The 13,732-nt window shown below is 43.7% G+C and overlaps 1 protein-coding gene across 1 annotated transcript; it reads left to right on the top strand.

Annotated features, from left to right (window-relative positions):
• The first annotated feature begins 5,252 nt into the window (after positions 1 to 5,252).
• FGF6 (fibroblast growth factor 6) lies at positions 5,253 to 8,735 on the top strand. The gene is made up of 3 exons (XM_054632269.2): positions 5,253 to 5,592; positions 6,506 to 6,609; positions 8,559 to 8,735. The coding sequence occupies exons 1-3, from the start codon at positions 5,253 to 5,255 to the stop codon at positions 8,733 to 8,735; spliced, it is 621 nt and encodes a 206-aa protein (XP_054488244.1).
• Positions 8,736 to 13,732: the final 4,997 nt, after the last annotated feature.

Raw genomic sequence — 13,732 nt, 5'->3', positions numbered from 1 at the left:
CAGGGAAAAAAAAAAACAACCCAAACACTTGAAAAACCCAGGAAAAAGTTCAGATGACTACACAAAAGGTTTTGGAATTTTCCTTTGAAATATTAGAGAGGATCCAGACCAATGGATGAAGAATTGGCATGCAAGAGAAAGTCCTCAACTGAGCTAATGGTGCACAACACAAGGAAGACACAATAACCTGGCAAATGACAGAAATTGCCTTTAACCTTCTATGATCATTACATAATTTAATCTGAATAGTTCTATAGTCAGGAATCACAGAGGTTAGCTGGGCCACTAGACAGAATCTCATCACCAACAACAATAAAAACCAAGGGGGTTTTTGCTTTCCTACTCAAAATGTTACTAAAATGTGGCACTTAGCATCCCTGTTCCTGCAGCGTCCCTGTTCCTGCTGTAATGAGCAAATTGTGCACGAAACAAACAAACCAAATTAAACATGTCCCTTGTCATTCATCTCTTCTAATAAATAACTCCAGGCTGATCCCTGTGGGGGTGGTTGCTGTCACTTCTGTTTTCTTCAGCTCGGCCTTTTACCCTTGGACTGCCTGTCCTTGTGGAGTGGGAACAGCTGGGAGGTGATGAGAGAAGCAGTGTGGGCTGGTGGGCACAGCACCAGGTGGGAAGACACAGGTCCACTGTAGAGTCACTGCTCTCTTTTCTCACAGTCATTCCCATTTCTGTGGGACATGGAGAGGGACACCTGGCCAGCTCAGGAGAACAAAGATGAGCAGATTTGACTGTCTCTGTGCTTGACATACCCTCTGCAGAGAATGAATTCAGCATGAATAAACCAAGATCCTTTTCCAAGCAAGCTAGCATCCACCTAGTCCTAAATCCTCCGGAGTTTTTTGTGGGAGTAGATAATTTTTTCCCATTTTCCTCCAAAAAGAAAACAGCAGGAAGCTGGTTTGTGATTTGGGCTTGCCTGTAAGAAATTGGCATGTGAAATTTCGGTGAGAGATTTCCCTGTAGAGAAGAGGGAAGATAATTATTTGAGATGACTCTAAGTTGTTAAATTTACACACTCTCCTGCCCAGGTGTGTCTGAGTGTCCTCACCAGGACCTCTGTGTGTGTGACAAAGTGGAGGTTTCTTGTTAATATCTTGGCTTCCTCATGACTGGTGATTACAAACCATATTTGAGAAGGTCTTGTACATGCTTTAGGAGTCAGCAGCTGCAATGAGGGGATAGGTTTGGGTCAGAAGTTTGCTCATTTCAGCCTCCAAGAGCTCATCAGCTGCCAAGGCTCTTAGGCAAGGTTGCTGTCTGTTGTCCAGCTTTATTCACTTTGGGGATCAGTGTGACAACAAATCTGCCTCTCTCTTGGGTAGTGGGAAGAGAAATAACAAACACAGTGTGCTACAACCCTTTCTGTCATCCTCCTGCTACCAGAGCTCAGCTCTTCTGCTGATTAATCATCTGTTTCAGTGTTCCCTGATGTTGTTGGCATCAAGGGAAAAACACCCTTTTCAGTGTTACCAGTTTTACAGTTTGGTGGAGTCCTTGGGTGTCAATACAGCTCTGCAACCCTTGCTCTCTTATTTTTTTATGCTGCTTTCAGATTGTGATTAATATTTAATTCGTAACAGTCCTGGTATGTGTGTTACAAATCTGTCTGCTCTGGTCAGCAAACCCCATTAACCTGAAGATGATCAGATGGGGCTCCATGTCATACTTGGGCTTACAGATTTTTATGCAACTTGTCCAGAGTCTGCAACACCTGCCCTGCCACAACAGGCAGATTTATCACCTGGAAATCTCCCTTCTCCACTGTCCACCGTCAGCTTGGGTCTTCGCAGGCAAGGTGAACAATTTTAGTCCATCCTTCTGTGCTTGAATGAGGGATTGCTCTTTCCAGGCCTTAAAATAGGGAGAGAACTTTAACAGATTTGAAAATGGAACTTAGGACCCTAAGTCATCACACATTTTTTGAAAGATGTGCTCTGCATCCATATCATGTTACTGCTCAGCTGCAGGACTTTTCTTAGACTATCTGAAAGTGGATCTGAACTGCTGTGATCCAAAGAGGGGTTATTTTAATGTTGTGCTGAAATACTGACAATGAAAACTTGTTGCTTTAGTTAGGCAGTGAGCACTGTCACCCTGGGTCTTAAGAGTTCAAGTAAGCAGAGTTTGATTGCTGAAGTAAATTTTTACTATTTTGGAGTTCACAGGGTTTATTTTACTGCAAATGCTATTGGTGTCTCCCCTCCAAATTTCACTGGGCACATAAAGCCAGAACAACATGCTACCTGTAATCAGAAGGTTACAGTGTGTTTTCTGGAAACAGTCACTTCATGGGCCAAGAGGACAAGTTTGAGCAGAATGAGACATCTTTTAGAGCAAACAAGGCTTGCCTAATTGAATCAGAAGCTCAAGAATTTACATGGCAGTTCAAATGCTAATACACAGAAACTCAGCAACCTGCTGGCCACAGATCCAGCTGGAGAATGGTTCAAGACTCATTTCAGCTCTGATGCAGAATTGCTGAGCAGTACAAGACTGCAGAATGCACTTCATCTCCCAGCTGCACACACTTGGTCTGGGGCCAGACACCAGGACTCCTGGTCTTAAGAGGACCAGGTGTCACAGTGAAATCACAAATTTTAGCTATTTGGTTGGTTTACAGATCAGGCAAGAAAAGTCCTGATTTTTTGCAAGCAAGTAGTCTGTGCACCCTTTCCGTACAGAATGCTGTCAGATGGACTTGCTCAGCAGGACACTGATGGAGCAAGGCTGTCTTCTGGGTCACCACAGCCCTCAGCAGCCACTTTCCAACTGGACTGACTAAAATACAAACCAATGCATCCCATAGACGTGTCAGAAATTGTCTTTGTTTGTTTTGTGTCTGACCATTTGGTTTTAATTCCGGGGTCAAGGGTACTGGGATGAGACATGGTTCATCCTACAAAGCGTTCCTTTTAACTTGGGCCATCAGGACACCTTATGGGGAATCCACAGTGGCAGATGTGCTAGCAAAAGTTAGAGGAGCTCAATCAGCCCATGGTTTGTCTTTGCTCTGATGAATGAGACACAAAGATGCAAAGGTGATTAAAGCTGAGGATGGAAATCCAGCTCTGTACCCATTACACTTGAAAAGTTCTCTAGGGGGAAAAATAAACAGGAAAGAAAATATTACAATGCATGTTTTTACAGACAGTGATGGCTCTGAGACCAGGGAGTGTTGCCAGGAGTCACATGCATTGGGAATGGGCAGGTTTCAAACTGCAGCACAGGAAAAACTGGAAAATCAGTGCTCCATGCTTGTAACAGGGACCCTGGGCTTTGTTTCCCAGTGATGATGGCCTCTCATGAAGACTGTGGCTATGATAAGAGGGTGTAAAATACTAGTATTATTCCTTCCTAAAAATGATATATGTACTTTATATAGATGAAAAAATCATCAGATAAAGTAGAAAGCAGGAGAGAAAAGGATCTGAAGATATTCTTTGTCAGCAAAAGATATCCTTCCTTTGGCCACCACCCCAAGCCTGCCAGAGATCAGGGAGTGTTTGGACAAGGCTCTCAGGTACAGGATGGGATTGCTGGGGTGTCCTGTGCAGAGCCAGGCGTTGGACTTGCATGATCCTAGTGGGTCCATTCTAGCTCAGGTTATTCTGTGATTCTGTGATAGTCAAGTTCAGCTTCAGCAAAGGCACAGAGACCTTGAAATGTCACCTGGCACAAGCCAGGGCCTAGCCCTGTGGTTCCCAATTATTTTATAGCTGAGCCTGTCTCCTGAGAGCAATCAGCATTCACATACATCACTGACAATGACTGATCTCCTGCCTCAAGGCTGCCAGGGGCTCCCCTTCACCTCATGGGGCTCCTGCTGGGGAGTCTGCAGTGTCCCAGGCCTCGTATTGCACCTCTACTGGTGTGCTCAGTTTAATTATGCTTCCAGGTACTCCCCTCATTAGCAGGCTTCTCAAATGACACAGAAGATGCAAGGCCTATGCTATGAGAAGCTGACAGACATATTGACAAAAGTATTTGTATAAATCTCAGCTGTTTTCCTCTGTCTTATGTCTTGATAAGTTCTGTGAAACTAATTAAGATAAAAGTCTAATCTATCTAACTCCAAAGGAGCTGAAACAGCTTCAGTGGAAAATGAGGGGAAATAATTAAGACAGTCTGAGCAAACAGAAGGGGAGGCAAATTAAGATGGTCATAAGTTTTAAAAATAGTGAGTATTTGGGCTTGAGGAAAGGAGACAGTGAAACACTGGGAAACTGTGGCCATCTCACTTTTTCCTCAGCTTTTACACATCACCTAAGTCCTTGTCTTGCTTCTACAAATACTACTGCCCCCCTGCAGGAGGAACACACCCTCCCCAGGTAAATGTGATCACCTGGAAGTAAATGTGATCATCTGGAAGTCACCTCAGTGAACAACAGGAAGACCTAATGTGTCACTGCAAGATCAATGCTCCAGCCTGTGTGCCCTGCTTAGCAGAATTCCCACTGGGATAAAACCTGCAGGAGCTGGGGCTTCTGTCCCTGCTGCATGGCTTACCTCTCCTTTAGCCAGCCAGGAGCACTCCCTGCAGAGGTACAGACAGGTTAGCACATGGGTCGCTCAGTAAGAGGTGCCTTGGCTTTGCAGGGTGTGCACAAAAAGAGCTGTGGCCACCTCAAGCCGATTGTCCCCAAGTATCGAGGTGCCCTGACAAGCACCCGCCGATCGTGCCACCAAGGAAGTGGCTGCAAACCTCTCATTGCTCACTGATGAGGTCCAGAACTGTTTTTACACCTTCTTCTCTAAATAAGGAAGCTGCCTGTGAGGCCTCTGATTCCCTGACCAATTTGACTCCTTTGCTTCCCCCAGCCAATGAAATCCCACTCCTGCCTCCAGTCTTGGCTGACAGCACTCCAACCTCAGCAGGCAGGGAGAACGCAGGTTTGTGTTACAGCCCTGGCAGCCTCACCTTGGGCAGGCTGTTGATGTCAGAGTGATGATGTGGGCAGGGACAGCCCCTGCACTATAAAGATGGCTCAATCAAATATAACGGAGGCTGCCCAGCGGGAAGCAGGATCTACAAACCATGGTCCCCACCAGTTGCAGTCCTGCTGGCCTGTCTCTGCTCCCAACCCAACTGCTATTGGGCTTTAGTTTCAGGTCAGCAAGCTCTATTTGCTTTCCAAAAATAAGCCTCTGCCACCATGCTGAAGGGAGAAAAACAAGAAGGGCGGTATTTTTAGGGCCATTAATTCTGACCACGTGCCCAGGAGGTGAACGGGATGGCCACGGCACAAAGACTTCTCATCACTATGTCCTGCGACGCCGGCGCTCACCGGACGCTTCCTGCCTTCCTTCTCCTGGGTCTGCTAGCCGGGATTGCTGCCACACACCCAGCTGTAAGCAGAACTAATGGCACATTGCTGGAGAGAGGATGGCAATCTCTGCTGTCCAGGTCCATGGCTGGGATGTCAGGGGAGAAGGCAGATGTGAACTGGGAGAGTGACTATTTGCTAGGAATCAAGAGGCAGCGGAGGCTTTACTGCAACGTGGGCATCGGGTTTCACCTTCAAATCCTCCCAGACGGAAGGATAAGCGGAGTTCACAATGAAAACCAATACAGTGAGTTGCATCCAGAAATGAAATAGAATAGATGTCACTTAATTGCTGTGAACTCTAGTAATTACCCTTCACAGAGTGCAAATGTTGTGACTTGATATTATTAACCTGTGCTACATCTGTTGCCTTTTAAAGTCCCTGGGATCAATAAATATAAGAACCCTTCGGGCTGATACATGGCACAAAATGCTTAGACAAATTTAGATAGAATTTATTTGTACCTGCTTTGCTGCACAGATGAGAAAAGACAAACCAGGTTGAAAACTGACTCTCTGCTGCATTTTCTTGCTCCTTGCCTTCTCATTTCCCTGTTGAATCTGGGAGGTTTTTGCTGAGTCCAGAGTGCCAAAGCATGATTCTTGAATCCCAGCTGACCAGTATTTTTGGGATACTCAGTGTGTCTCATGGAAGGGGTTTGCTGGTCCTGGTTCATTCATTCTTGTGGGTGCTGTTCTGTTACCCTAAGAATTAAGGAAAGCATTAGTCATGTGGATTTGAATTTCCTGTAGAGGGCAGTTGCTAAAATCTTTTGCATCAATGTCATGTGGGACTTCAAAATGCAAGCCACACTTATTTAAGGCTCAGTAAAAAAACTTCTGTAAGTATAGCATATTACATAAAAATTATTTTCTTATTGAAAAGGTCCAGAGTTTGACAGATCAAAAGAGTTTGATAGAACAAAAGGCTTATACAGAATGTGACTACAATTCTAGAATTATTATTTTCAAATCCTGTGACATTTAGAAAAACCCAAGATCTTCTCTGTGTATATTTATTTTGCTGCATTAGAGAGTTAATTCTTATAAAGAATACATTACAAGTTTGTTAGGGTTTAAAAAAAAAAAAGATATCTGAATTGTCTTCCATTAGCTCTAGATTCTGTCATAACACTTCTATTAAACTTCATGTTTTTCAGGTCTCTTTGAAATATCCACTGTAGAAAGAGGTGTTGTAAGTCTGCTTGGTGTGAAAAGTGCTCTCTTCATTGCAATGAACAGCAAAGGCAGGTTGTATGGGACGGTAAGTACAAGTGCAAGTAGTGTTTCACAGTTTATACAAAAAGGTTTTGAAGTGGTTTGGTTTGGTTTAGTGTTTTGCATTGTTTGTTTGGGTTCAGTTTGTTTTGGTTTTGTTTGTTTCAATCTTTTCCTTATGGAAATCTCTGATTACAAGCAGAGAAAATAGCCCTCCTGTTACAGGGAGCCTGCCCAGCCTGCTGTCATCAGTGCTATTTAATGCAACAAGCAGCATGGCTGTTACAGGGCTGGGATTTTAAAGCTTTCCTGTAAGACTGTACAGGGGACACCTTAGGAAAATGAACATATTCTGCAAATAGTACAGATTAATTAGATGGCTTCTTCTAAGGTCACAGGGCTGCAAACACATTGTAGCAAAGCTGAGCCCCATTGATTCCATCCTGCATCGCATTGTGTGTAGGAGAGGCACAATTATAGCTATTTCCAACTGCTACCCTTAGTAAAGTAATGACCACATGCTCCTTCCTACCAAAAACAGCCACACCATCAAGAATAAATAGGAAGTCTACCCTACAAGGTCAACATGTGTGGCTGGGGTTATTTTAATGATCAGTTTTGTGAGATCAGTTGCAAAGGGTGAGAAAATAATAATAACTATTAACAATGGTATGCAAATCATACTGAAACACCATCATCCTCATCTAGATTATTTGCTTTCTAAATGCAGTTTAACTTCAGAGATGTGAGCAGCACATCTCCAGCGTCAATATCCAGCAGAAAAAGTGCTTGTTAGGAGGTGCATTTGAAAGAGGCTGGCTCTGGGCAATAGGCAAAATCAGCCCATCTTAAAGTAACGAGTGGCACTGGTTGTAGCAATCTCTTTTGTCAAGGAACAGCAGAGTCCTTCCCTTTGGAAGAGCTGTAATTTCAACAAAGCATTGCAGTGGTTTAAAATAATGCCAAATGTTATGAGGGACCTGTGGCATTACTAACCTGATTGCTTCTCGCACTCATAATGACAGTAGGACACTTTAAGATCGCACTTCAGGAATATTCTTTCAATCACAAGAGATCACAAGCACCTAAAAAGTGCCACAAGTCCAACTGCTTTACTTAGCTGGGTCTTTCTAAAGAAGTACAGAAATCCCTTTGATTTTTTCCCCCACTTTCAATACAGTTTTGTTTATTTTCAAAGACACTTTCAAAAACTGTAAGAGATGTGCATTTCCCCTGCACAGCGCAATGCCTTAAGTCAAACTCTTACAGGTTTGCATGGTGTTATCACACAGATGCTCAAATAAAACTGCATTGGTGGCATCTCATTTGAAGTCAGAGAATTATTCTGCTTTCTCTTTTAATTTCTTCTGCATTTGTCTCCTGCTTGTCCTTGCACCTCCTCTCCCAGATAACTCCCCCTCCTTAGATTTTCATGTTTTGACATGGAGGACATTAAAACTGTTTTCCCAGATTAGAACCAGCTGCATAGTTAAATATTACTAATGGTTTAATAAAGAAATTATTTCTTGTTAATCAAATCTCTTATTGAAGCAAGCAGTTGTCCCTGGGCACTGATGTTTGGAAAAGCTCTGAAGGTTTCAACAGCCAGCATAAATTTTTTTTTATAAATGATGGAACTTCTGGCAGAGGGGAGGTCTTAAATAAAGCTGTTGTTTGGGCAAGAGGGTGCAATGCTGACAGAAATTATTACTTGCAAATAAAATGAAGAAATCCATGATTTATAATGAATTAACTTGATCTGCCACAGGAAATACACAGTCCATTATCTGGACAGGTGGCATCTGAGTTCATCTGACACCAAATTAGCACCGAGGAGGGAGATTTATTGTTGGCCGCAGTGGCTGCGGCACCACCTGTTGCACACTGCAACGAGCCCTGGTGTAAAAACGCGAGGAAGAAAAATGACCTGGGCCTTGGTGGAAAATTGATTGTACCTGATTTGAATCCCTACCCCCTCCCCTTGCTGTTCCTTAGGCTGTTTTCCAAGATGAGTGCAAGTTCAAGGAAACCTTGCTGCCCAATAACTACAATGCATATGAATCCAAGGTTCACCGCGGCGCTTACATAGCCCTGAGCAAACACGGCAGGGTGAAGAGAGGGAACAAAGTTTCTCCTGCCATGACAGTGACCCACTTCTTACCAAGAATATGAGCACCAGCAAAACAGAAGATTAAATCCCAGGACAAACAGTTTCGTTTTGCACATGGGGAATAACCTCCCAGGTAAAGTATTTATACTGGCCATTGGAAAACAAAAAGAAATCTGTATATGTATGTGTATATTTGGATAAAAGTATTTGTACTAGATTCATCACATAGCATATGTAATGCAATGCTGCTTCTCTCCTACTCTGTACAAATTTTACATGGCTGTGTGCCTCCTTTGGTGCTGTACAGAGAAAAATGCAAGCTGGAGTGCAAAGGAAGTTTTTGGAAGATGCAGAATGGCTGTGGGCAACCATCTAATCAATCATAGGTGATTTACTAGATATTAATTACCTCAGATAATAACCTCTTGTACTGAACTGTTTACATATCATGGGCCAAATCACCAGATGATTTTGCTTCACCAGAGCTTCAGGCAGTTCACTCCATCTGAATATCTGCCTGCACCCCCCTCTACAGACTGTGTCCTGTCCTGTAAAGTCCTCAACCTGTTTTGATCACAAAGGTGCCAATTCCACAAGTGTTTCTGCACAAGCAAACTGTCTGTTCCCAGAGCCCCTGAAGGGATTCTCCAGGGTCTCCTCACATGGACTGGTTGGCAAAATGAAGACCTACAATCAATTTCCCGTGGGAAGGGCCACAGGATAAATCATAGATGGGTCCCAAATGCAAAACTGATTTGGAGCTGAGGATTCTGAATGGCATTTTGTGAGCTTAGTTTAGATTTACCTCCAATATAGATGTGTACATCTTTAATATTAATATTTGTATATATATAGACATGGGATGGATGAGTGTGCATCTATGTAACTACTTTTAATGAATCAGTCATGCCAGTCTCCTGATGCCCATGTGCCTCTATATAAAAGAAAAGAAATATTTAAAGGCACTGAATCTCATTTAGCCTGAATGCTGTTGATCTCTAAGAACTAGAACTGGTGTGTGGGATGCATTTTATAAAAGATAAGAAATTCATGGAAGCTTCCAGCAAAGGGTTATTTTAGAAAACTCTGTTGAATTTTCACTGTCTTAAGCATATTTGGTTCTTCTCTATCATACCTCCCTGAGGTATGAAGGACAGAGAAAGGAAGCTACACAAGCATACCTTCCCATGTTGGGACAGAGGAACTCGTGCCATAATTCCAGTTTCTGTCACTTGCAAAGCATCAGTTTCAAAGACAACACAGCAAGCTGTATGAAACACTCTTCAAAGCTCTCCTAGAAGCTGTACAAATGACACATAACCTTGCCTTGCTATTTTGACAACCCTTTCCCAGATCACCAATGAAGCTGCATTCTCTGTGCCTTTGAAAGAGTATTTTAAGAGGCCCTAAGTCAATGGTCACTATAAATGTCAGTTACCAGAAGCCTTGGGATTCCTGCATTGGTGGCGTGCTCCTAAATTTGAAACTAGATTCAATGTAATGTCAGAGCATGAGCATTTTCAGCATAGATGGACCATGCTGCTGCAGAAGTGAATATCTGAGTGCAAGATTATCTCCCACGTCCAGCCAAAAGGGGGCTATGTCCAGCCTTGACATGCCATTCTATTTGCAGGGGCTGTCTATTCGTGATGAATTTGAGCCTTCTGACATGCATGAGAGACACTGTCAGGGCCAGATCCTCAGCTGGAGTAAATCAGCCTAGAAAAACTGGAAAACTACCAGTTTATAGCTGCAGAAGATTTGGCCCAATGGACATACCCACAAGGATGTACCCCCCGCCACCATTCCCAAGAAACTGTCAAGCCAATTGTTTTGTGAACAAGATACAGTTTTCCAGCATCTCTAGTGTGACTTATATTTGGATTTATCAGGTTCAAATGTAAGTGATGATCACAGTGTAAATGAAGAGAAAAAAGAGTGGAATGCTGCTCACAATACAGGAATAGGATACTTTGAAGGATGCTTTGGAAGGAAAGGAGTTGAAAGGAATTGCTCTTCATTTTCTGGTCTTGCAGTATTTCAGAAAGAAGCCAAGATGACACACTTTGTTCACCCACAACGTGTGCAGCAGTTTGCTTTGGAAAAATGTGCATTTGAAGTGAAAAATCAGGATGTTTTGAGTGGGGAGAGAGTGGGTCAAAGAAAAGTTTGGAGGGTATCAGGCAGTACATTGGCCTAGAGTCTCCAGAGGTACAGAGAGCTGTGCTGAAATACATTAGCTGGCAACCTGTATCCTGGGGTTATATTCCTAAATGTCTTTGAAATGAAGTTTGAAGAAGTATGGAAGAGTCCAGGGATGTAGAAGGAAACAGAGTACTGGCACATAAATTTGCTTCTGATCACAGCTTAATCCAGCATCCTTATGACAGGATTGAGTCTGTTCCCTCTTAAACCAGGGCAGCCTAGAGAAAGTGATTGTTGCCAGGACTGGTAAGCATTGGGACAGCTGGCACAAAAGGTGGGAATCAGACTCACTGGCTCCATTTTGCACACACACTGGTCAAGGGAGGACAACCTGTAGACCAGGTCACAAGAACTCAGAGGGAAATGGCCTCAAGCTGTGCCAGGGGAGGTTCAGGTTGGACATCAGGACGAATTTCTTCACTGAAGGGGTGGTCAGGCATTGAAACAGGCTGCCCAGAGAGGTGGTAGAGTCACCATCCCTGGAAGTGTTCAGGAAATGACTGGATGTGGCTCTGGTCTGGTTGACAAGGTGGGGATTTGTCAAAGGTTGGACTTGATGATCTTGGAGGTGTTTTCCAACCTCAATCATTCTGTGTATCTATAAATCTGTTATTCACAGCCTGAGACTGTTCTTAGGAACTGCAGACCCTTTTGGATGCAGTTTTGGTGGGCATTTGGAGGGCCCCATCAGTCACTCTGCTGAGTTACTCTTTACATCACTGTTTTTTTTCCTCATTACACCCCAATGCCAGCCAGATCAACATGGAAATCACAGCTGAAATCAAAGAAGGGTATGTGACTATATAAAGAAAACTCATTAAACTAAAGGAATTTCCCAAATCAGGGCCAAATTAGGAACTTCAAAACATATCTCAAATGTGCATTAACAGGGGTCATGCCATGGGCTGAGCTTTGAAAGCATCGCTGTGAATGCTCTACACCAGCCTGGCATGCCCACATTTTGCACATGGGATTCTCCTGTGGGGTTAATGCCTATTTTCACAGTTTCTCCTCCCTCAGGCAAACCCCATAACGTTCTAAGACTTAATTCACCCTGTTAGAAAGCAGATTTGGCTGGAACTGAATCATGTTCTTTAATAAATGTATTTTTCCCAGACATGAAGAGACACAGACACACACACAGTGGAAAAGCAGAGTAATATTTGTATACCTCACTATTTCAATTCCAAGATTTTATTTTGCACAGTAAAATGGTGCCAAAGTTCTCAGATTACCTTTTTTCACTAAAATATACCTCATGTTCTGACTCAATATGGACTCACAATTGAGACTGTAAATTTGCAAGAAACATAAAACTGTCCAATCAATTGTTTGTGAAATTGCTTCTATTTTTATATGTATGTGCTGCGCACAATAGTTTAATGTATTCATAAAATAAAATTTTATACATTTTTGGTAGTGTTTTGACTCTAAATCCCTCTTAACATTTGGTTTTTTCCTTGATTCAGAAATGCTGTGTTAACTCTTCCTCCAAACCTAGTTTTTATTCACCTCTAAAACCAGAGTATGCATTGCTACACTTCAAATTTCTTGTAGAACTTTGTGTAATTCAGATTTCTTGCCTGGGAAGTGCCCAGGTGTCCTGGGAGGCACGGGCAATTCCCATGCTCCCTTCCCACTTCGTGCTCTCAGTTTGGGGGATGAAAAATCTCCCAGGAATTTTGGGGACAAGAGATGGTGGATAAGCCTCACACCCCTATGAAGAATAGGAAACATTTTGCTAAGTCTACCTCATTTTCTGCTTCCTCACAGGTAATTTGAAACTTAGTAATATCTCTGTTTCTATGGAGACATTTAGAAGGGAAAGGACTGTTGGAAGGCTTGAATCCAACATCTTAGATGAGTTCAGGACCAACTTCAAAGCTAGGGGAAGATGTATCAGGAAGAATCTCATCTACCCATCTCCTGCAACAGCCCCTGCAACAGCTTCATGATTCATTAAGCTTTGGTTGAAACTCTGGATAGCAACTCAAAGGGCATCAAACAGACAAATATCTCAAAAGGGTCACCAGAGCAGCCCATGCTTTGCTGAGAGTCTGAAGGGTTGGCATCATCTTTAGGGTCTTGACACAAGACACATTAGTCCTGTGCATTGACGGAAAGCGTCCCTCCTGCTGGAGCTAACTCTTACCAACAAATGGCTGCAGAAATCATCTGAAGGATTCAGTACCATGAAGGGAAAGGAAAGAAAAGGAAAAAAGAATGCTTTCTGATAATTCACACATACAGGATAAGCTCAGCTGCAGGTACACAAAGCTCAGGTCCATGAACTGTGTGGCTTCAGCTGAGACCACGTTCAGAGCAAGGGCCAGCAGCAGGGCCAGTGCTGGGATCCAGAACCCCACCCTGTGCTGGGCTGAGCCCCCAGTGTGGGCAGCAGGGCAGGGGGGATTCTGCCCCTCTGCCCCTCTCTGCTGAGCCTCCCCTGCAGGGCTGCATCCAGCCCTGGGCCCAGCACAGGAAGCACAGGGAGCTGCTGGAGCCAGGCCAGAGCAGGGACACCAAGGGGATCAGAGGGATGGAGCAGCTCTGCTGGGAGGAAAGGCTGAGGGAATTGGGATTGATCAGCCTGGAGAAGAGAAGGCTTTGGAGTGACCTCACTGTGGCCTTGCAGTGCCTGAAGGGAGCCCACAGGAAAGATGGAGAGAGACTCTTGACAAGGGCCTGGAGTGACAGGACAAGGGGCAATGGCTTCACACTGATAGAGAGCAGGTTTAGATGGATATGAGGAAGAAATTGTTCCCTGTGAGGGTGGTTGAGGCCCTGGCACAAGGTGCCCAGAGAAGCTGTGGCTGCCCCTGGATCCCAGAAAGTGTCCAAGATCAGGCTGGAT

This window comes from Agelaius phoeniceus, chromosome 5, assembly GCF_051311805.1.
Source record: "Agelaius phoeniceus isolate bAgePho1 chromosome 5, bAgePho1.hap1, whole genome shotgun sequence".
In the NCBI taxonomy this organism is placed as follows: Eukaryota; Metazoa; Chordata; class Aves; order Passeriformes; family Icteridae; genus Agelaius; species Agelaius phoeniceus.
Note: the sequence above shows the minus strand (reverse complement) of the source record. Positions and strands in the feature narration are given on the sequence as shown.

Excerpts from the sequence above, each read along its gene's own strand:
- FGF6 (XM_054632269.2), top strand. The coding sequence starts at position 5,253 with ATGGCCACGGCACAAAGACTTCTCATCACTATGTCCTGCGACGCCGGC. Across the intron at positions 5,593-6,505 it reads TCACAATGAAAACCAATACA|GTCTCTTTGAAATATCCACT; the intron begins GTGAGTTGCATC and ends CATGTTTTTCAG. Across the intron at positions 6,610-8,558 it reads AAGGCAGGTTGTATGGGACG|GCTGTTTTCCAAGATGAGTG; the intron begins GTAAGTACAAGT and ends GCTGTTCCTTAG.